The sequence below is a fragment of the Mustela nivalis genome (assembly GCF_964662115.1).
Source record: "Mustela nivalis genome assembly, chromosome: 11".
Lineage (NCBI taxonomy): Eukaryota > Metazoa > Chordata > Mammalia > Carnivora > Mustelidae > Mustela > Mustela nivalis.
Window position 1 is genome coordinate 110,565,408 of NC_139030.1, and position 25,103 is coordinate 110,590,510.

The following is a 25,103-nucleotide window of genomic DNA, read 5'->3' on the forward strand; positions in this document are numbered from 1 at the left end:
AGTATGACGTGTCCTTAAAAAGTCTAAAAAAAATGTTAAGAAAGAACTATCCTATATCCAGTAATCACTCTATTTGGCATTTATCCCCAAAATACGAAAACACTAATTTGAAGGGATATATGCACCCCTATGTTTACTGGAGCATTATTTACAATCGCCAAACTATGGAAAGAGCCCAAGTGCCGCTGACAGATACATGGAATAAAGAAGTGATGTGTATATACATACACAATGGAATATTATTCAGCCGTAAAGAAGAATGAAATCTTTCCATTTGGCTATAACATGGATGGATCCAGAGTATAATACTGAGTAAAGTAAGCCAGTCAGAGAAAGAAAAATAGCATATGATTTCACTTGTTTGTAGAATTTAAGAAATAAAACAAATAAAGAGGGGGGAAAAAAAAGAGATAAACTAAAAATGGACTCAACTATAGAGAACTGCTGCTTACCAGAGAGGTGGGTAGGGAGATGGGTGAAATAGGTGAAGGGGATTAAGACTGCACTTATCATGATGAACAATGGATCATGTACAGAATTACTGAATCACTATATTGTACCCTGAAACTCATATATATCATCATATATTAACTATATTGCAATCAAAAATTTAAAAAATGGAATCACTGGATGTTCCACTTATATGACCATTATTTTCATTACGAAAATTTGCTTACATGACAGAAATGAATTCCCTTAACACTGTTGCCCATCTTGTCCAGAGGAGGAGACCAGCACATCATGCCCATGACATTGGGCACAACTAAAAGAATGCCCCCAGCAACTCCGGATTTTGCAGGAAGACCAACCTGAAAATAATTTGAAGAGAAAGATATTCATGTTAACATTTTTTAAAAAAGAGAGGGTACGTCCAACAATAAGGGAATCGGCTTAAAAATTTTGGTTTACATACATACAGAATTCTAACATTACAAATGTTGTGGAAAAGTATCTTTCAACATGTATATAAGGAATAAATGAGAAAACACTATTAGAGCTGAAATATATTTGAATATAAAAAAATTTGAAAAGATATACTCTAAGGATTAAAGTCCATTACATCATAAATTGTGGGGCTATGCATGTTTTTATTTTAGTCTCTTGGCCTATTATTTTTTAATTCTATAGTAAATATGAATTCAAGTATAAAAAGTTACTTTGAAAAAGATATTCTATGACTAGAGAACAATGAAAAATTATAGCTTCTTAAAAGATTCTCTGTAGGGGTGGCTCAGTCATTAGCATCTGCCTTCAGCTCAGGTCATGACCCCAGGGTCCTAGGATCAAGCCCCACATTGGGCTCCCTGCTGGAGGGAGCCTACTTCTCCCTCTCCCACTGCTTGTGTTCCCTCTCTACCCCCTGCTTGCATTCCTTCTCTTGCTATGTCTCTCTGTCAAATAAATAAAATCTTTAAAAATTTTAAAAAACTGAAAAAAAAGAAAGATTCTCTGATATACTGTCAGAGAACTGTCTGAGGAAGACAAGTAAGATGGTAATTTAAACTAATCCTCTTCAAAACTTTTAAGTTTGCATTCTATACTTGACAGTAACTCTGATAAAAGACAGTATTAATATCATCAGGGCAGTATGCACTAATGGCTTACTAACATTCTGATATCGAGTATCTATTGCTAGAACTAATCTTGCATAAAACCTAAGGAAAAAAAAAAAATCACCTGAATGGGATATACCAATTTACCAGGAATGCAAGATACAAAGAACAATGGTATGGATAAAATAAACAAAATCTAGACTGTGAGGAACTGTACAGGATAAATGACCCAGTTTTTTCAACTAAAAACAAGAAAAAAGAAAGGCCAAGGGGGAGAACACAGATTTTAAAAATAATAATAAAGGGAGATACAACCAATCACAGTGTATGCCCCTTATTTGCAACCCAAGTCAAACTAGAAAATAATTTATAAGACAATCCAGATCAGGTGAACATTAAATATTTTGATGCTATTAAAAGACTAAGTTGTTTTTATCTTTTTAAATGTAATAATGCTGCTATGGTTTTTTAAAAAACGTCCTTATCATTTAGAATTACATATTAAACTACAGCAAGAGTATGAAATAAAGATAAACAACATTGGTCATGCATTGATAATTACTGAAGTTGAGTAGTACATAACACATTAAATGCATTTCTCCATTTTTCTGTTTAAAAAATTTCAAGTAAAATTTTTTTAGGGCATTATGTCTTCACATAAGCATGAGTAAGAAAGTCTATAGATTTCACAAGTGTACACAAATGTCACAAGGGCACAACAGAGCTTTATGCAGTATATTTTTGTTAAATATACTTCAAGTGCTTTAAAATATCTACGACAATAACCAAAGATGTTAAACATCACAATTATGTGCACCTTCTGAACATAAGGAGTTCTTGAGTGTATGTAATCACCATAATGCTAAATATTAAGAAAAAGCAAAGAAAGTCTATACTAACCGTGCACATTGGAATGCCTTAAAAGTAGAAGTCATGCGGTTCTATAAATTAAACTTCAAGTACTCAAGAATATCTGGTAGACTGCTTAACTCTTTTCCTTACCAAGTCTGTAACAAATTAACCTTGAAAACAAGTCTCTCTTGTTTTTTGTTCAGCTTTAGAACCAAAGTTCAAACTGTATTTTTAAAAGAACTAGTCCAGACTAGTTTCTTGCAGTAGAAAACTGAGATCAAACAATTACTTACATGGAAAGCAAACTGCCCTGAGAAATCATACATGCCACAGGAGTGCATCAAACTCAGCGTATTCCGAACTGCTTCAGGGCTCAGTACTCTCTCCCCAGTAATCGGACAGAAACCTCCGTTAGCCAGCGTTGCAGCCATCACACTGGCTGATTCACAAGTTACTTCAATGGAGCATAACTAAAAGGAAGAAAAAACTGTCTGAAAATCTAAATTCACACTATTTTTTGTACTGCAGTTGACTTCTAAGGTAATCTGTTTCATCTGGTATTTTATACAGATCTGAAATCTTTCTTCTAAGGGAATTATTTTAATATAACTTAATATCATTCCAAAGATTTTAATTTGAACAAAGTTCAAGCCCCTTTAAGGTTTATCCCAATTTGCCCAGTTACATAGTCTTCTAACAGCAAAACTAGGATAGGAAGAGCCAGCCCCTAAGCACTAACATTTGTAACGGCCCAAATGATATTAAAAGTTGTTTAAATATTAACACTTTCTAACAATTGTTTTTAAATCAAAAGAAAAAGGAGCCATGATATATTTTTAAGATAAAGCAACATACACGAGTAGTATGATAGACAGCACCTACATGAGAAATTACCACTCAAGGAAAAAATGCTAAAATGCCTGACATTTCACTATGGCAAAGTTCAGCATCCCTTTGTAGCTATATGTAAAAAATTAAGGGAAGAAAACTCTAAGATGGCTCTAGCCTGGATATTCTGTGTGCCTAAATCAAAACGCTACCTTTTAAGTCACTTATCAATATTCAAATATTTCTTTGATACTGATTATGGGTGCTGGATAAATTATAATCAATAAAAAAAGGCAAAGTCTAGGTGCAGTATAGTTTAGAATTTTCACATTTAAATACAGTCAAAATAATGGAAACAGTTTATCATAGCAAACCCAAATTTACCCGTAAAATGTAAACAATAAAAATATGCTCCATTTTACTTTTCCTTTATAGTAACCAAAACTGTGGGTGAAGGGGAGTAAGCAGAAGAGAAGATAGGAAGAGGGAACAGGAGGAAAAGACTAGGTTCTCAAAGTGTAAGCTTTCCTTATCCATAGTTCAAGATTCTACAAGAGGCACAAAGGAGTTTGGGAGAGCAAGAGGAAAATTAGCTACAGTGCATTAGGAAACTGACGGGGAGCCACTTTTTGTCTGACTTTTACTTTTATTTGTATTAAAATCTCTTCCCTATTTCTTCAAAACTAGAAAACCTAATTACTATACGACCCAGACAGCAAAGACTTACAGCAGACTTAATCATGAAACTTTCTAAAATAAGTAAGATTTAAATTCCAATGATCATTTCCCAATTTATACTTGGTATTAATTGGAATTTTGTTTGTCATAAAATGATACACTACTAATTTTACAAATCCCAATCTGAAAGTGCTTTCCTGATACCCTGATGGATGTTCAATTACATGTAGCCCTTCTCCAAAAAAGTAAGGCTTCTAAGGTCTTCTCTTAATTTTTTGCCCAGAAGTATAGGCATTTCACAGTAGATTAGTAGCACCTAGGCTGTAATAGCCAAAGTAAAGTATGTATACCAAAGGAAAAGAAGCATTAATGTATGGAATAAATTCATACGGGCTAGGGCAAAAAATAGGGCTACTGGGTATAAGTAAATATGATACTATATATAATACCTTTTGGATTCAAAGGAATTTCACACATATCATCTCATATTATCTTCAATGTAATGCAGAAAGTTAGGGTAAACATGTGCTATACATAATAAAACAAGGTCTAAGTAACTGAAATTAGGTCACATGTTTAAAAAGTGGCCAGATTAGACCTTGATTTTATATTGATAGTCTGGATTCTCGATTCACAACTCTTTACATTATAGCAGGTGACAAACTGCCATCAAAATCTACTTCATTATCAATCTTCCTTATATATTCTTGAAGATGACCACTAATTCTAAATTCAAGCACATCTTGTACAGACAGATAAATGTAAGGTTAACTAGAAATCAATGGAAAGTAATTTGTTACTATGTAGCTTGATATGATAACCCATCGGAGGCTCCAATGTTACTGTATCTGTAGGAATGAAATGAACTGAAAACACAGGGAGAAAAGAGAGCTGTCCTGGAAGGTTATTTAAAACCAAGTTCTATAACCACAGATTATATGTGTGGCCCACCTCTCTCATGAATGCGGAGAGCTACTTTAACTAAGAAAAAAACCCATCATATGACACTGCAAAAATGAATTAAACCAACCAAGAAACTGCCTCTTCAAGATGCTGAATATAAACCCTCTGATAAACAAATAAATTCTCCAAAATTGAAAAGCTAAGAAGTCAGCTTAGTTTAAATAAGGACAAGTGAATTTCTAGAGTTATACATCATTTTTGACACTTCTTAAATATAGTGTTTTTACAGGAAAAAACTCCCTCTTACATTCTGAGGCATGACATTTTAGGAGAAAAAGACATGAAATTATCTTTTACGAAGGCTTTTTTGGGAAGGTCAATGGTAAATGTATTCTATCTTAACCTGAAGCCATGATTCTGCAAAGTGTGATATACCTATTTATATACACAATTCATACAGTAAAGTATATTACCTGGAAATAGAAGTCTAATATACCAACCATGTCTGTGCCTTCTGGAAAACACTGAAAAAACAGAAGGGCAATTAAAGACAAGAATATATGCACATAACTAAAAGACACATAAAGATTAAATTTAAAATGTACACAAATGTTTCACCTTGAGAAAACAGCACATAATTTATAAACAGTATAAACATGAAATAATGAAGAACAATAAAATAAAACTACATCATATACAGATTTCTTAATACTATAAACGGATTCATAATTCATAAACTAAGTTACTGGACCACTCTTAAAATTTAAGAAACAAATTTAATCAACAATAGTCTGGCATTACACTTTGGAAAAATAGGCTAATCCTCAAGCAAAAGTTGCATTAATAAAACTAGTCAAATACTTGAATACTGCCAGATTTTAAATCAATTTAATATTATTACCATTTTGACACCATTAACCTCAAGAGTGTTTTGTAAAAATTTCTGCACTTAAATAGCAATAGGTAGTTGCTTATAAGTTGTTGCTGAGTTCTTAGCATACATCCCAATGTATTTTACTAAATAAAATAATTTGAAATAGAAACAAAAATTCAAAAACCTTTTTTTCTTTTAGGTAATATCCTATTGCAAAGTTTCGATCTCCACTTTCTCTTTCAGACTGAAACCTAGGAAGAAAAGAAAATTACTCTATTTAGAAAATTTCTCTACTTATTTCGTATAAGAGTATGATTGTTCTGTAGTTTAATTTATATAGCAAAGTACAGTATAAAGAACACTGATCCAAGAGTAAAGACTGCTAGGTTCCAGTCCCAGTTCTGTCAAATAGGCGAGCTATGTGTCTTGAGGAAGTCATTTAAGCGACAATTCTTGTAGCCTTAACTTCCTCAGCTGTAAAAGGACTGAAGTGATGAGGTACGCCCTTTCTAATCTCCATATTTTGTGAATAAAGAAGCTAATTTTAAAATTATCAAATATTCCGCCATTAAAAAATATACTAAAAAGTTGCAGAATCTTCTGGATCCTCAAAAAGTATAATAATCAATTCCAACTGAGGGAATGAATGGACATTTCACTGAGAGAGGGACAAATGAAATGGGCCTTTCAGCATTTGTTGGATTAACAGATTTCAGGGGGAAGCCTAGGCAGTGGCAAATTCCATGTAGCACAAAGGTAAAACGTTTAAAAGACAGAATTTCACTGAAGAATGGCACATATTCTGATGTATCTGGGAAACAGGGTTCATGGAAAAGAGTGGAGAAACATCGAACTAACAAAGGAGACTAGAACCACATTATCAAGACCGATAAATGCTAAAAATGGCTCCTAACTGTCAACAAAATGAAAGCTTAAAGGCTTCCAATCAAATTACCTAGGAAGATCTACACTTTGGAAGGATAACTCTAACATCAGTTTGGGAAAAGGGAAAAAAAAGGAGGACTGATGTTATTAGGAGACTGGAGTGTTAAGAGCCACTGAAAGCCTGAACTTAGGTAGTGGTGATAGGAATGGAAGGAGAGGAGCAATCAAACATATGAGAGCAGTTCAGCAAATCTTCCAACCTGATGGGAAAGAGGAGAAACAGGGGGATGAAGTCTGGTACAAAAGTCTAGATTTCTAATGCAGTCTACTGAAAGGATCATGATATCAACTGATGGGAGCAAAGAGCAGTTTGAGAAGAAAAAGAATGAGTTTTAATTTTAGACAGATTTAATTTGCAGTACATTTGAGAAATCAACCTCCAAGTTTCCAGAAGGCTGCTGACAAGAGGAAACATGGGTGACACACTTTGTATTATCAATCATGGAGGTGGGGGTGGCAGTCCCCTCTAACTACACGTTTTAATGTTTCTGTGGTCAGAAAAACAATGCTGAATGTGGAAAAGCTCTGGAAAATAAACTTGTCAACCTGCCATGCCTTTAAAAAAAATCAGCACAGTGCAGTAACTACTCAGCAATGACCATTCTGCCCAGCACTGGCTCTGTTCAACAAACACTAAATCAAGTGCCTATTATCTGCCAGGTAACAGGAATACAAAAGTGAACCGGAAGATATTCTATCCAGGTCTAACGGAGATCAGAGTCTAACAGCAGTGATGGGACAGAGAGATAAAGAGTAAGCTCAATTAATTATGGTAATATGAGACCACAGGAGAGAGCTGAGATGCGATTCACGAAAAACTTCTGGGAAAAGATATTTAAGCAGATGAATAAAAGTTGGTACAGCAGAAAATTTTTGCCTCCTGAAACATGTAGTACAAAGTATCACCTAGTTAGCAGTCATGACAAAACTGTTTCAGCTTTATCTAACCACAGGAAACAACAGACCTATTCAAAATGGAAAATATCCACTATAGCCCATGGGCCAGATGTAGCCTGCTGCCTATTTTCATAAATAAAGTTTCTTGGAACACCACCGCATATTGTCTATAGCTACTTTCTTACCAAAACAGTAGAAATGAGTAGTTGAAACAGAGTCTCTATGGCCCATAAGTCTGAAATATTTACTATCTGGTCCTTCACAGAGAAAGTTAGTTAATTCCTACTTGGTAAAAAAAGTGATTGGCACTCCTCAAAGAAAACCATTTAATAAAATTTTATGAAGCAAGGGTTTAGGGCAGGGGGATATCTTCCATTTCAATAAAGCAAAAGAGACAAAAATGCCTTGCATGAACCTTAATTAATTCCTGGGGAAAAAAGGCTATAACAGGCATTTAGGGGACAGTTGGGGACATTTACATATTGAAGATAATTTTTTTTTTTTTAAGATTTTTATTTATTTATTTGACAGAGAGAGATCACAAGCAGGCAGAGAGGCAGGCAGAGAGAGAGAGGAGGAAGCAGGCTCCTGCTGAGCAGAGAGCCCGATGCAGGACTCGATCCCAGGACCCTGAGATCACGACCCGAGCCGAAGGCAGCGGCTTAACCCACTGAGCCACCGAGGCGCCCCGAAGATATTTTTAAATTAATGTTAGTGACCTTAAATTTGTTGATGGTGTTGTGATTATGTAGGAGACTGTCCTTATTCTTAGAATACACACGTTGAGTTATTTAAGGGTGAAATGTTGTTCTATAACTTCAGGAAAATAATCCCATCATAATCATGTATATTTACATATATGTACACATAGAAAGAGATACACATCTTTTTAAATACCTCTATTTAAAGAAAGAGGTTGAGGAAAAGCAAACGAGACAAAATATTAATCAGAAAATATCCAGATATTCATTGTTTATTCTTTCAACTTTTCTGTAGACTGGCCAATTTCAAAATTTAAAACTTGGGGTCAAAGTCAAGTTAGCCAGGCAGAAAAACTGAGAGAGGTAAGACCGGGGCACCTGGGTGGCTCACAGTTAAGTGTCCAACTCTTACTTTCTGCTCAGTCATAACCTCGGGGCCATGGGAACTGACCCCAAGATGGGTTCCTTGTTCAGCCCAGAGTCAGTTTGTCCCTCTCCCTCTGCTCCCCTGCCCCCACCCCAGCTCACACATGCTCTCTTGCTCTCAAAATGAGTAAATAAATAAATTCTTTAAAGAGAGAGAGAGACATAAAACATGTATCATAGGCAAAAAAACCCACAAAAAACAAAACAAAAAAACCCACAGTAACTATCAGCAATTTTTTAAAAAGACTTTATTTGTCAGAGAGAGAGAGAATACACAAGCAGGAGGAGTGGCAGGCAGAGAGAGAAGCAGGCTCCCTGCTGAGCAAGGACCAGGGTGTGGGACTCAATCCCAGGACCCTGCAATCTTGACCTGAGCCGAAGGAGCCACCCAGGTATCCCTAATTACCAGTAATTTAAGGTACAGTTGGGTTCCCTTCTAACTCTATAATTACCCACAAGAAGTTTATCAAAACTGTTGAAAGCATTTATTTACTCCCTGAAGTAAACCCTAGGACCAACTCGAAGTATACTGTGTATTACAACAGGGAGAGGGGTGGGAAAAGGAGGGAGAGAAGTGGGACAAGAAAGCATTTAAAATAGAATTCTATAATCTAGTTACGTTTGTTAATTTAAAGAGGCCTGGCCTATTATAAAAAACTTAAGCCACAAATCAGAACTCACGTTGCATTACTGAATCCAACATATTCATTGCCAGCCATCTTATTCAAAAACTGCATCACCTATAAACCGAAATTAGAAAGTGCTAGTCAAAAAACAAATACATAAGGAATATAAATATAGCACAAAAACTGAATTCCATATTGTACTTACATAGTCAAATTTTTCAGCATTATTCACTCCTTGCTGCAAAGAAATGAGACATAAATGTTAATATCAACATCACCCCACAGTTAAGTTTTAAGTGAATATAGTACCAAAATTTCAAACTGCTATCATTATGATTAATATACTGTGCATTAGTACTTTTAACACTAGGAAATACTCTAAAATAATTTAATATTTACATAAACTTTCTACACATTCTTTTATTAACACCAATATGTTGAGAATGGATCTGAATTACGAAGGGAATGCTTTATTTTAAGTATATCTTTACCCAACCAAAAGTTACAGAATTTTAGTTACCCCAAGTTCCCTTAACTTTCAGGACAACACACAATATTCTAGAATGTATGTTATTTAATTTCATATTTTAAAAAAACTTAAAATAAAGTTTCACCCTTAGAAAAGAATTGAGTATTTATAAATTATGGTTTTCAATTTAGAACGATCTACTTATATTTTTAAAATAATCTTAAACCAGTATTAGAGTTAGAAAAATGAGTTATGTTGCAAAACTAACTAAACTTTTATAATCCTAGTATATGCAAACATTCTGAATACATTCTGCTAGTGTAAAGAAAGCTCTACCTTTCACATCTCAAATGTTTTAACAATACTTGAACTAAGAAAACATATATTCCATAGTCTCTAAGAAAATTAGCTACATTTGAATTTAGCATTATGCCAATTCAGAGCATGGAAGATGTATTGTTTCGTCACTGCTATTTCTGGTATGTCAGCTACTGCAATGTCAATTGGAAAAACCTATGTAACGTAGATCAGTTCAAGTAGCCAAATGGTTTCATTTTACCTCGGCGAAGTTTACAAAGCAGTAAGATGTAGATCTGAAATCAAACGTATTAATTGGTGATGTGCACCCAAAAGAAACAATACATCTCTAATTTTCAAAACAGGTTTAAAATAATTTGACAACTAAAAATTTTTAAACAAATTTTTTAACTTTACCCTCAAAAATTCTAAAACATTATACACTTTCAAATTTTATTATGAGGGGGAAAATCTGTACCACAGAATTATTGAACTGAATATAGCCAGGTTCATTCTCCACTTTACAAGTGGACTAGGATGTGGCTGATAATCCATGAAACCTTACAAATCAACTTATTTAAGAAAGGATGTCAATCACATATACAATCAGTAGCTGAAAAGAACAGACTATTTCATCAAAATTAGGCATTAGCAAAGCTTAAACAAGGTAAGAATAATTTAGCTACAGCCATATTGTAATCACTATCTATGTATTTTCTCTAAAGTGCCTTTTGACATATTTTAAGTTTTCTTTCCTTATAATACACCAGAATTCAAAATGTAGAAATGTAAGTCCAAAGGTGTTCAATGAAAAATAATTAAAAGAAGAAATTACCAACTTCATTGAACTGTTGCAGTTGTCAAAATATTCCATAGATCCTAATGCTGTAAAATATGTAACAACATTTAAACCACAAAAACCTTTTTAACCTTTGAGAAAGCACAAAAAAAACAAAAAAACAAAAAAAAAAACACAACTCTTTTGGAAAATGATGTCAGCATTTGCATTGGGATGTTACATGGGTAATTACCATTATACAATTAATCAATGTAAAATAGACAGGTTATACTGAACTTTCATTCTCTGACCTAAACTGTCCCTACAAAACAAATACAAATTTGCTTTATTTAGCTGTCATGTTTAATAAAAAGAACAGAAAAAAAAACCTTTCAACTCTAGACTATGGTCACATGCTTGGTGTACTTTGCAGCTTACTAAATTAAAGCATAACGGAGTTTTGCTTCTATGCTCTTTTTAAAAAACAACTGGTATTTACGAACGTCAATCGTTATATAACATTTTGGATAAGCTATTTGAAATGTCCTAGGCAGATTATATAAATAAGTAAAATAAAGTATCTCACTGATTTTTGTTGACCCAAGAAAGTCTCTCCCCAAAACTTCCCCCATTTAAATGTAAAAGCACTTGATTAATGTTTGTTCTTACTATCTACCCTGAAAACAGTATTTAATTTAAGTCAATAAAATATATTTGCCCCTGTATCTCTCAGGAGGATTCGGTGTATCTCAGGGATATATTTCATTATAAAATGTTAATTTCTAAAAACAAACAAACAAAAAAACTGTGCAAAGATGTGAAAGAAAAAGCACACATAAAAAATAAACTAGAGTAAAACCCCCAAAAGCAAAAATGTAAACTGTAAAAACAAAATCCATCATCATTATCTAGTAGTGGGGTACAGAGGGGAGGAAGAAGAGATGTTATGAAAATTAGAAGCCAGGAATGGGTACCTGGGGGCTGGTTATATTATCATCTTTATTTTGTATATGTTTGAAATTTTTCACAAAAATTTGAAGAAAAAAATGCTTATTTGTTAATAATGTCCCATCTTAATTTACAGCTATTACTTTCTACAGCTAAAATTAAGAAATTAAATATTCCTATTTAAAATTTTCCAGATGTATGAGTTGAGAAATCCTGCTGACAACAGAGGAGTAGATTGAAATAGGGAAGGTTTTGTTATGGCAATACCACTAGGCTCTTTACATATAAAAGTCAACCCATGGGGCGCCTGGGTGGCTCAGTGGGTTAAGCCGATGCCTTAGGCTCAGGTCATGATCTCAGGGTCCTGGGATCGAGTCCCGCATCAGGCTCTCTGCTTGGCAGGGAGCCTGCTTCCCTCTCTCTCTTTCTCTCTGCCTGCCTCTCCATCAACTTGTGATCTCTCTCTGTCAAATAAATAAATAAAGTCTTAAAAAAAAAAAAAAAAAAGTCAACCCATCCTTTAAACTTACACTTCATGCTCTCACTAACAACTTGATCAGATCCTCTGTCCATTTTGTTGAAACCAAAGACCTAGGAACAACCTCGTATACAAAGGGTTGTTCCACTCTTTGCAATGATTCATATCCTCAATACCACTGACTCTAATATTTCAAAATGTTCTTTTTTGTTGGTGCCCAAGAGGTTTTTACAACCTAAAGCAGTGCACTATAGTAAAATTTGGGATGCATGAGAAGTATGCCTTCTTATGAAAACTGGAAGGAAATATCTGGACCAAAGGCAGACTAATTTTAAGAAAGACACATATGAAAACTGAAATTTGGAAACTGATAGTCAAACTATTAATGCCCCTTTATCTCTTGAAAAAAAAAAATTCCCGTAACAGGAATACGCTCAGACCAGTTTTAAGTCACTCTACAAGCATTATTAGATATGCTACTTTAATTCTAGAAAAAGTTATAGTGATACATAGTAAGTGCATTAGGAAAACTAAAAAAAATAATAATAATAAATTGGAGAAAATACATTCCCCAAATGAAAATTTTTTTTTCTTTTGGTGTGTGTGAGAAAGTGTTTTTATTAAAGGAAGAGGACAGTCCTCATGGGCAGAAGGAGCTGCACTGCAACTGTAAGGAGTGACTGACAATATACATTTAAATTGTGTCCATGGCTAGAGATAAAGAAAGTTTCTAAAGGGATTTTCATATGTTAAAAAAGACTTACAGGAACCTGGAGATCAAAGGATTTTTAAAAAGCAAACCAAGTTTTGTTTGAAAACAGTAGTAATCGGTTCCAGAGACTAGAAAAGTATACAAACTAGTTTCTCTGTAAACATACCTACACTAACTTAAGGAATTTCCATTTCATTAAAGAAAACGTTATGAATGAAAATGTGATAAACAGGCACAGAGTTTTAAACACTGGCTGTTAAAAGAATTAAATTAACCATGGTAGAAGTGTTTTTATAGCCTGTTTCTATAACAAACATACTCCTGAATTCAATTATGAATTATACATTAAGACACAGGTGAAAATATTACTGTTAACAGGGATATACGTTAATAAATTTAATATAAAAATGATTCATTTGAAGTCCATGCATTAATCAGTTATTTTGTAAGTATATCACTTGATTTCATTCATAAAGTATGGAGGTGTAAAAGCCAATGGAAAATTAGCAATCGCAAAGGAAATAGGCATAAAAGAGGCAAAAAGAAGTAACTGAAAATGATTTTACAGAATACTCTTAGTTTAATCTTACCACAGAAAATGCTTTACAGCTAAATAATACTTGAGGAGTCACAGTAGATATTACAGGTAAAAAATAATATTCTAAATCTAGTATTATCTAAATTAACCCTAAATATAAAAAGTTCTGTTGGCAATAAATTATTTGCCTTTCATTAAAAAAACCTCAAACAATTCAATCTGATATAAACCTGGAGTGAATAAAATAACACAATAAAATCACCAAATCCAAGGCATCACCCTGAGCTCCCCAGAGCCATAAACCACCTTAAAAGTGTGGCTCACAAGCACATCCAAAAGGTTGCTGCTAACATAACCAAACTGAGCACTACATACATACTAACTAAATTTATCCTATTTTCATGGAGAATGATTGAATTGTCTTTTAAAAAGAAAAAAAAATCTGTTTTTTTAAATTTAAAAATATTTCTGATTTTTTAAAATTTTTTTAAATCAGGCTTCTTTAAATGACAAAAACTGGAAAATACCACCAGAATAAGGAGAGACATAAACACAGAAGAGAATGTAACTTATGCGTTACCTTTATATACAAAAGCAGAATTACGGCGATTCTCTTCCAGTCTGTTGTCCTCTTCTCCCACCCCAGCCCTCAAGTTACCTGAAGATCTTAACTTTCAAACTAAATCTAGGTGAAGTTTTACCATTGCAAAGAAAAAAATCACATACATATACTGCTATTTCATCCAGAGTTAACTGTGCTCCTTTCAAATTTATTTTTACTCTTCCTTTTAAACAAAGCAACCATATTACCATCATCAGATAAAACAAACTGCATCAGAAAGTGTTCCTTTAAACTTAGGAGTTACCGCAAAGAAATAAAAGGTATTAATTTTATAGTCGTTTAAATTATGTGCATTTTAAGTACAAAATGACATTTGGTTTTTTTGAAGGTATTTACCTATATAAGCTTTGTTTAAAATTTTAAATATTGGAGTTTTCCTATAAGTTTAGTAGTTAAGAATTTATGCAACAGGTTCCTTCTGTCCAAATCCTCCTCTTTTCCACAATCTGCTAATCCTTTTGAACATTTGCTCTGCCTCTTCCCCCATTTCCTGAGGATCATCTCCAATCCTACAAGGAAAAAATATCAATACTACAAAATTAAGAAATGAAGAGTCTTACTAAAGACTCTACTTAATTTTTGGGGTGGGGTGGGAGAAGACTAACACGAGGAGAAGGTTTTAATAGCACCACATGAAGTTTGAAAAAAAATAAAAAACCATCCTTACCATCATCAACTACAAGAGCTAAAAAATAAAATTCACATCTAGTAGCCATGGTAAAATATCCACGCTTTGGATATTCAAATGCAAGCTCCCGAGAAATCATTAGTTCCTTACAGATAGCAGGTACTGAATAATGTCCAAAGAATGACCGTATTACACCCACTAAAAATCAGATGTGACTTTTAAGCCAATAAATTATCTTTTGAGCCAGTTAAAATTAAGAAAATAAAATTCCTGCTTTTTGGACAATATAACCATGCTAGGTAGAGACAAAGATGTCATCAAGAGAAGCAGCAAACACCTACATTAAATATGGTAGAGTGAACTGTAATGAAGTGCAAACAAACCAGATTTAGCTCAGGCCCGGCTCTGCTGCTGTCAATCCCTTTCTAGACCCTGTTTCCTCGCTGCATAAAGTAAGTAGGCTAAACCTGAAGACCCTTTCAGCTACTGTTTTGTTACCTCAGTTTCGATTACCAATTCATAAATATGTGATCATACGACCTTCACAGATCACATACAGATTTTTAGAGGAGTTTTGAATTCTTTAGGAAAAAAAAAAAAAAACAGTCTAAAGAAGTATTACATTCTAGGACAGTCAGTTTTACAGAGGGAGATGAAGCTTACCCCTCCAAGACCTAGATGAACTTCATTAAAGAAAGAGAAAGAAACTTGTGAAACACTTCTAAAAACAAAACATTCCAAGAAAGTGACCTTAAATATGAACTATATCCCAAAGCTGCATTTTCAACTTTGCCAGTAAATTAAAAATGTTTATATATTTAAAATCACTGATCCAATTTATAAATACAAGATGACTCAGTTAAACTTTTGCACTGTTGGACACTGAACCACATTTATGTTGTGTACATGCGTTTTTTTCACTGTTTCATATTAATGTGGCTCAATGTGACTTTTACGGCTCATGACTGCACATGGGAAGTGAAACGGAGGAAGTGATGCTGTGATGTGACCAGACATGCACTTACATGCAGCATTTCAGCATAGTATATGAAACCCATGAATCATTAAACAAAAGATGTTTAAATGCATGCAGTTAAGGAAAGCTTCCTTTAATCATTTATACATGCCCTTTCCTGAAAATATTACTACTGGTGTGCTATGTTACTCTTTCTCCAATATAAGAGTTCTTCAACTTGGACTCACAGATCAGGTTCGAAGGGTCTGTAAACTCCTTAGTTGATATAAAATCATCATTAAGTGAACATTTTTCTGGGAAGACCCAAAAAGGGTTCAGAACCATTCTAGTGGTTTTTCTCATCAAGCAAGCACTAATACGTAGGTTGTGTTATTGTAACTTTCTTTACTTCTTATTTGTTACTTGTTCAAATCTAAACAATTATTAATGAGATTTTCTCTCATCGCAGTGTTCACTGAATTTCATTGTAAGGACCCATTTATACTTGTGTCCATCTCACACTACAAGGTAAGCAAACTACCTGAAGGAAGGACTGTGGCTAGCACAGATTTGTATTAAAATTTTCTACAATAAACAAATATTCTTTCACCTCAAACTGACGACTTTTATCTTAGGTAAAACAGTTATGTATAGCTAAATATTATAATGGGCAAAATAAAAATTTTCATAGTCTTCTAAATGAATTACATTAAAGAATAATCCTTGGCTATAATACCTACCTCACTAGAGTCACAAGGATTAAGTGGACCAATGCTTATAAAGTATTTGTCCTAAAATAACAACTAAACATACATAATTCTTACGACAGTAGTCTTCTATTTGAAAGCCTTTTCTCATGAACATATAAAATTTATTAAAAAGGATTTCCAGTATAGAAATTAGGTATATTTTTATTAATTCGGCCAAAGGCCCAAATATTCCTTACGTAACCAGGGTATCCCATCCTCACTAATGCATCTACAAAGCCAGGTTGCTATGTCTTTTTATGCTTGGAAGAGATAAACACAGATTCACTGAAGAAGTATACAAGTGTTCCAAACATAAATGAGATTTATTTGAATATAAATGAAATTTATAATTAGAAATTAAAAATCTAAATAGTATCACGCACTCAAATCATTTTCAAATACTTATTCCAAACAACATTAGAGCTTCCAATTATTAAGGCAAACCAGACACTAAAACAATCAAAACATACAATGTAAAACAATACATAAGAAAAATAATATAACTTAATAATTGGAATAAGTCTTACTTATTTTAGTTATGATAATAAGCAAAACAAATGAAAGAAGTTCAAATGAAAATCATGAATGTAGCTCCTGAGAGTAGTAGGACTTCGGAATATTCAAGGGTAAATGTACTTTGTCTTAACAAAGTACCAAAACATTTGTTCCTACATATGCTGATGACAAACAGTTAACAGTAAAACGCTTTTAACTGTGTTTACATCTGTTTATTTTCCAAGAGCCAAAAGGAAAGGGAAGAAAAAAATATCAAAACTTTAAGAAGAAAAACCCTGTGCCTATTGTTCAGCAGAGACTTCTTTTTGAATTTTTGCCAGATCTTCAGGTCAAGGGTAACTGAGTAACTCTACAGTGAGTCATCTGTTTTTTAATTTCGTCCTTGAGACTGTATTATTTATTTTTAAATAAATAAGAATTTTAGCTTTATACCATAAGATTTTTTAAAAAACTTTTCATAGTTCTACATAAATAATCCAAGATTCATCTTTATGCCTTAGTTATTTTTAAAAACTTACTAGGTTAAAAGGAATTGTCAACATTTTACCTTTATTAATGAAGTCACAACAATTGCACCAGCATTTACCATAGGATTGTGTGGCTTATCTGTAAAATATAAAAACAACAGCATCATTTCAAATACTTGATATCATTTTCCATGATGCATAGGTATTTCCAGCGAATATATATCTATTTTCTTTATGTAAGATATCATTAGTCTTTTTTTTTGGCAGGGGAAAGAGAGGGTGAAAGAATGCATTTAAGTCATTTACTTATCAAACCAATAATATATTTCTATAATAATCATATAGGAAAACAAAGATTCCTATGTATTGAAAGACAATGAATAGCAGTACAAAAGCACATCAAAATTTCCTAACTCTACGATTTACTAGCTATTTGAATGTGGGCAAGTAATTGAACTTCGCTGTGCCTCAGTTTTCCCACTGTATGTTGGGAGTAATAAAGAACATCAACACCTCAGTGAGTCATCATTTCTGAACGAAGCAAAACACATGAAATGCTTAACTGTGAATGGCACACCCTGATGCGCTCCGATAATATTGTTAAAAAATGACCTTGAAAGCAGCACCTCTAGTATGAAACCACTTTTGCTTTTTAAAATGCCTTATTTTGGGGACACCGGGGTGGCTCAGTTGGTTAAGCATCTGCCCTCGGCTCAGGTCATGATCCTGGGGTCGGGGGATTAGCCTCGCACTGGGCTCTCTGCTGGGCTGCTTCATCTTCTTTTTCTGTCTACCGCCTGCTTACCTGTGCTCTTGCCATCAAATAAATAAAATCTTTTTAAAAAATTGCTTTATTTTTGTTTTTATGAATACTCATATACATATGCAGAAAAACAAAACACAAACACTATAAAGAGATATACCTATGATAAAAATATTATATGAGATTTAAATGATATTCTCTACTTTTCTATATTTCCTGACAATAAAGATGTATTTATCTTAAAAATACTTAAAATTTAAGTTCATCCAAAATCCTATCTCTTTTAATTCTTAGAACAAATAGAATTTCAAGCCTCAACTGAAATATTTGGCATGGCACAAATGCCAAATATTAATGCCTGAGGACATTGACAACATTTATCTGAAAGCACAATTCCTATTTTATCTATCTGTGGTAGTGATTTATTTTGGGGGGAACAAATTCATATCTAACTTGATAATTCAACAGAATTCACTAACTACATAATTATTATTCTTCTTAAATTTTAAGCAAGTTGCCTTCTGTAAAAGTAATCTATAACTAAATAACTCTGAGCTCTGGAGAACAGCCTGGCAGTTCTTCAAGAATTAAACAGTTTCCATATGACTGAGCAATTCCATTCCCAGGTATATAACCAAAAAATAGAAAATAAATAAATACATGCACATGAAAATTTGCAAACCAATGCTCACAGCAGCATTATATGTAATAGTCAAAAGGCGAAAAACAATTTAAATGTCCTGTCAACTGATGAATGTCTAAACACAATGTGATTATTTTTATTGTGGTATTATTACCCATACAATGCAATGTTATTCAACAATTTTTTTTCTAATTCTATTAATCATTGTCTTGTTTTATAAATCATAAATAGGAGAGTATCGGGTTTGTTTTTTATTATTATTTTGTTATTATTTTATTAACATAAAATGTATTATTTGCCCTAGGGGTACAGTTTGTGAATCGTCAGGCTTACACACTTCTCAGCACTCACCATAGCACATGCATTGAAGAGCGTTCTTCAATGCATTTTTTTAAAAAGCAAAGTACAGATGCAATCTACCACATGAGAGCACTTTAATACACTAAGTACAACAGGCCAGTCATAAAAGACCAAATATCATAGGATTCCATTTATATAAAATATCCAGAACAGGCAAATCATCTTTTTCTTTAAGAGAGTGAGTCAGCAAGCTGGGGGTTGGGAGGGAGAGAAAGAATCTTAAGCACACAGGACTGGATCTCAGACCCTGCGATCACGATCATGACCTGAGCAGAAAAAGTCATGACAGAGCCACCCAGGCACCCCCGAGCAAGCTAATCTATAGAGACAGAAAATAGATTACTAGTCGCCAGGGGCGGGAGAGAAATGGATGTTCACTGCTAATAGGTACAGGGTATCATTTTGGGCAAAAGTGTCCCAGAATGGATTGTGGTAATGGCTGTACAACCCTATTAATACACTAAAAGCCACTGAACTCTACACTCTAAATGGGTGAATTATATGGCATGAGAAGTATCTCCCAATAGCACCGTTAAATTTTTTTAATTTTAAACAAATACAGACAGAATATTAGGTGATTGACAGTTTACCAGTTTACCCTCAATGTAAGATCAACAGTGTGATTTAGCAGCTATGGTTTAAACACTGTACATTTTGGGTTACTCATGATGATGATTGGCTCCAAATGTTAAAATTTAGTATAATATCAGAGTACTTACAATCAAGAGTTCACCTATCCCAAATCCCACTAAGAAAAGTCTGCCTTCTCTAGGTCACACAAAATGAGAGCAACTACTGTCAAAGAAAAGTACTACGTGGCAAGAGGGAGCCAAGAAACAAAAAATTTCCAGTATTATTCACCTGGAAAAAAAAAAAAGATACAGACAGAAAACAATACAGAGATCAGCCTGTGCTACATTAGTTTATATTTATGTTTGTGTAGCTGTTTCTGTGTCTGCCCTTTCATGGTCTTTTGGTATTATCATGTTCAGGCTCTAGAGCCTTTAGGAGGCAGCTAATGTGTATATTCCAATGGTAACACATAAATGTGTGCATTTAATATTATCTAAATTATAAATATTCTGCAAATATCACATCAGCTACATTTAAGACGACCTTTCAAAGAACATTAAACCATTTCATGGCATGACGCTGCAATTTTCAGATGTAAGCAACTGCTCTCTCTGCCTTTGGCTCAAAAGCCAGACACCTCAATGTTTGGAAATATACCAGATACTATAATATAACACCAGCTTTACTGCAGTCTAAAACCTCAGTCTAAAACCCATGACTATAAAATCTACTTGCTTCCTGCTCCACTCTAGGTAGGAGGGGAGAATTGAAAGGTTCTATTTAGAACTTTGATTTAAAAAATACTCATGACAGCAGAAGTAACACTTAAGCTAATTAATCTACCATCTGAAGTAATGACAAAAATTAGCTTGGTATAATGACAAAATGGACAAGGGCAACATATGAAAGTTAGGAGCACTTTTAACTAGAATGCACAAAACTGTTTAATTTTAGCAAGTATTTATTCTCCAAAGTGACTAAACATGCATTATATTACACTAGCAAAAGTTCTCCAACTGCTAAGCATACAAACCTTAAAAGATGTGGATCATAACTGAGGTTATGTCAAAGGTTGCTAATGTACATACTAAAGAACTAAAATGTATTCATTTCAGTTTGATACGAATATTTACATTTTAAGTATTATACTAGAATTTTAAAGGGCAATATAAAAATTAAGGTATATTCTACATGAAGTTTAATCCTGCAGTGCCCACTTACCCAACCACCCAAACTTTGTTCTTCCTATATAAGATTCAGTCCTGTCTTCCTCATGTAAATTAGTTCAACACTTTTCTTTCTCAAATCTTTCACAATATAAACCAACATATATATTTTGGCTTCTGTCAATTACACACCTGTAAGATAAGAGTTTGTATTTTGTCTGTACATATTAGATAGATGTCTAACTGCTGCCATATCCGTTAGTATTAGCTACATAAGTTACTCAAAGAACCAACATCCATTTACCCTGCACAAGCTGTTAACAGAGTGGAAGAAGGCTATGTAAGTAATTGTTAATTAATCTAATTTCTACTGTAAGATAGAAAAAGACTTCACTAGGTGACAGCTGTTTCTAAAAACTGATTATGTCCATCAAGTAACCTACTTCTTGACAGAAAGTCTCAGACCAACTCTCTACCACTAAATGGACTAAAATGTTTTTATGCTGTAAGAACACTGTAAAACTACTGACGTTAAGAGTACTGTATTTTTTTATTATATTCACATTAATCTTAACTTACCACAATCTTACAAAGTTAGAAGAATATTAACACACATATTTTTTAAAATTTTATAATGCTAGAAGCACAGACATATATGAAGTGTATAGTTTCATCATAAATCTACCCTTGAAGTTTTAGGTATGAAGAAGATGGACAGATTGTTTTTATCTGGGGCTAGTTTAAAACCAAAACTTTAGAGCATAGAATCTATGCAGAAGTGGCACAGTGAGGCCTTCATTTTCCCGTTACTTCTGAGGCTCCTAGACCGGCTTGGAAAAATATCAAAGACTATCAAGGTAAAACCTCTTGTTAAACTTCATATTTCAATTATAAACCAGTGCTAAATCCCTAAGGTTTTATGATTTTCTTCTTATAGATTACTGTTAGTAAATTATAATTTCTAAACTCAAAGCTACAGAGCAAAAAAAGGTATTACTTGTAATGTTCATTTATTCCATGCCCATTTTATTGCTTTGTTGTTTTTCAAATATTTCTTCACATTTGAATTCCTGTATTTGTTCATTTCTATTCTTTTTTTTTTTTAAATATTTATTTATTTATTTGACAGATCACAAGTAGGCAGAGGCAGGAAGAGAGAGAGGAGGAAGCAGGTTCCCTGCTGAGCAGAGAGCCTGATGTGGGGCTCGATCCCAGAACCCTGGGATCATGACCTGAGCCAAAGGCAGAGGCTTTAACCCACTGAGCCACCCAGGTGCCCCCATTTCTATTCTTTAAATACCTCTCTCAAAGCCAATCACAATTCACCAGAACCACCTAGGTTATTCTATTTTGGCTTACATGGAAAAATATTAATTTTTCCTATAAAATGCTCTATCTTGACAGAACAAAAATACTAGTTATTCCCATATTAAATCTGGATGTCAATGGACTTAATAAATAAGGTTCCTCTGCATATGATGACCTTATTGAAATGGTTGGTTTATGATAATGTCCATAAAATCAACAGCAGCATCAGGACACAAAGACTATGGTAAACTAAGTAAGAAAATATAATTGCTCTCAAAACAGAGATGCACAAGAAAATATCATACTTTTTCTTTTAACTTTTATTTATTTTAGAGAAAAAGATCACAGTGCGGAGGGGCAGAGGACAAGCAGAGAGAAATCTCAAGCAGACTCCCTGCTGACCATGGAGCCCCACTATGGGCTCAATCCCAAGCCCTTGAGATCATGACCTCAACAGAAATCAAGAGTCAGATGCTTTACTGGGTGACGCACACCCAAGCACCCCAAGAAAATACCATTTTTATAACTTCATTAAAAAAACAATAACAAGTATAAGGCACATTTCATTTTTATCCAGCACAAACAAAAATTGCAAAAGCGTATTTGTCACAACCATTATTGCAACCATTAAACTCCTTCACTCTTTCTTTGATTCTATCTTCACTCATCACGAATGAGCAACACAGTATATGTCAGAAAGACTGAAATATAGAAACCAATATATAAATTGGTGTTTAGAATTAGAACTTCTATCAGAAAATAACAAGCAACCAAACATAAAAAAGGTCTATCAGGGGTGCCTGGGAGGCTCAGTTGGGTAAACATCTGCCTTTGGTTCTGGTCAAGATCTCAGGTACCGGGACTGAGTTCCATGTGGGGCTCCCTGTGCAGTGGGGAGTCAGCTTCTCCCTCTCCCTCTCCCCCCACTCATGCTCTCCTTCTCTCTCTCACTAAATAAAATCTTTAAAAATAAATAAATAAAATAAAACCTCAATTAGATCAAAAGTACTCCCTTTTTCCTCCCCCTTTGCTTTTAAATTCCTATTAAGTGGTAAGATTTGTTAGTTTTCCAACTATTTAACATGTTTCTTTCAAATATTAAATGTTATGTAAAAGAAAAAGCAAAGATATTCATTATTATAACCACAGCCACTATAAAAACTTGTTATGCTGGAAGTTTTCAAATATATATGAAATACAAAAATAGAAAGAATAAACATCCATGTAGGCATCTAAGTTAGCCTCAATAATTACCAACATACAGTAAAAATTCATGCGCAGCACTCCCAACTATACTCACTGAATTATTTTACAGCAAATCCCAGACACTGAGATTTTATTACAAGATACTCTCCTATATGTGGTTAGGAGTGAAACAAAAATCTTACTCCCTGCCCCATCTTCTCTCTAGTCCTAAAAAATACTTATACATTTTTAAAAGTAGGTGATTAAACAAACTATGTCTATGGGTTCAACGGAAATTCAATGAGAAATGAAATAAAGTACAAATGTTTTTAATTTTCTTCAAAAATATTAAAAAATAACTTCTTCGATTTTTTTTTCTGAAATTTTATTTATTTCTTTGTCAGAGAGAGAGAGAGAGAGTGCACAAGCAGGGCAGGTGGCAGGCAGAAGGAAAAACAGGGAGCCCAATGTGGCACTCACATGACCTGAACCAAATGCAGACACTCAACCGACTGACCACCCGTGCATCCCAACTTCTTAGATTTAAATAGGAAAAAGCGGTATTTCTTTTTCGAACTTTTATATTATTCTTACCATCTTCATTTAAAAACAGTTTGTTGAATCTTAATCCACTTGGCTCTTTTCCGACATATCGATGAACATATTCTGTTCCAAGATCATTAACAGCAATGGCATATTTCAAAGGTTTTACACAGGACTGAAGACAAAATGGAACTTTGGTATCTCCAATAGAATGCCTATTTAAAAGTAGATTTAAAAAATAATTAAAATCAACTGGAAAAATATTTGAATAACTGGAGTTATTTTTACATTTTAATTTTAATTTATAAAGGTTTTCCCATAATTTTACCACAAGTTTACTTGGATATTAAAGAATAAATATAAATTTTTTAAATACTGCAAAAAAAAGGCAAAAGCTTAAAAGTACACAGGTAATAATATGGTTCAGAATTAGATAATAAATAAGTAACGTGAAAATTTTCCTCTGAGGCCAAAAGGGTTTGGCCCTCCTTACTCCTACCAGTATTCAAGCATATAAAATGAACTAACCCTTTTAGAAATCAGTCACCACTTCTTCACTCATAGGTTTAATCATGGCTACATAGTGGTGGTTAGTTTTAAATAGGGCTCAGTTTGAATCTCACTCTATTCTCTGAGACCTTGTCCATAAACACCTTAGCCTGTGAACCATATCTACTCACAATTCCAGCCCCGTTAAAATAAACAGCACCAAGCTTTGTAAGCTGTATTAGAGCTGGCATTAATGGCATTATTATTACCACGTATCCAAACAATAGAACAAAAAGAAAGCTTTATATGTTTCCAAACTGGGATGTAAATGAGGTATAAAATAGGTATAAAAATGGAAAAACTGACTGACTCTATTATAATGTAAGGGCGGAGATCTTTCTTTTATTTACTGGGATCCCAGGTGCCCTGTACTATGCCCCAACACAAACCAGTCAATCATTCATTCAGAGTGAAACTCATTCACAGTGAAACTGGACACTACTAATAACCGTCCCTGGGCAAAACGGGTTAGAGGGACATCAAAGGCAAAGAAACACCAGGGGCCAGCCACCTTACTTCCAAGTATATTATGGAATATAAATACATATGAATAAAGAGTAAAAGTACATAATA

At 33.7% G+C, this 25,103-nt stretch overlaps 1 protein-coding gene across 3 annotated transcripts in view; it reads right to left on the bottom strand.

Moving 5' to 3' along the window:
* Positions 1-25,103, bottom strand: part of GLS (glutaminase) — a 78,184-nt gene that overhangs the window by 31,723 nt on the left and 21,358 nt on the right. For all 3 annotated transcript variants that reach the window (XM_082690495.1, XM_082690496.1, XM_082690497.1), the window contains exons 6-13: positions 24,033-24,196; positions 17,521-17,579; positions 9,489-9,521; positions 9,339-9,397; positions 5,873-5,939; positions 5,288-5,338; positions 2,699-2,875; positions 678-809 (exon numbers count right to left, since the gene is read on the bottom strand). In XM_082690495.1, the coding sequence (XP_082546621.1) occupies positions 678-809; positions 2,699-2,875; positions 5,288-5,338; positions 5,873-5,939; positions 9,339-9,397; positions 9,489-9,521; positions 17,521-17,579; positions 24,033-24,196 (742 nt within the window). The remainder of the gene's footprint in view (positions 1-677; positions 810-2,698; positions 2,876-5,287; positions 5,339-5,872; positions 5,940-9,338; positions 9,398-9,488; positions 9,522-17,520; positions 17,580-24,032; positions 24,197-25,103) is intronic.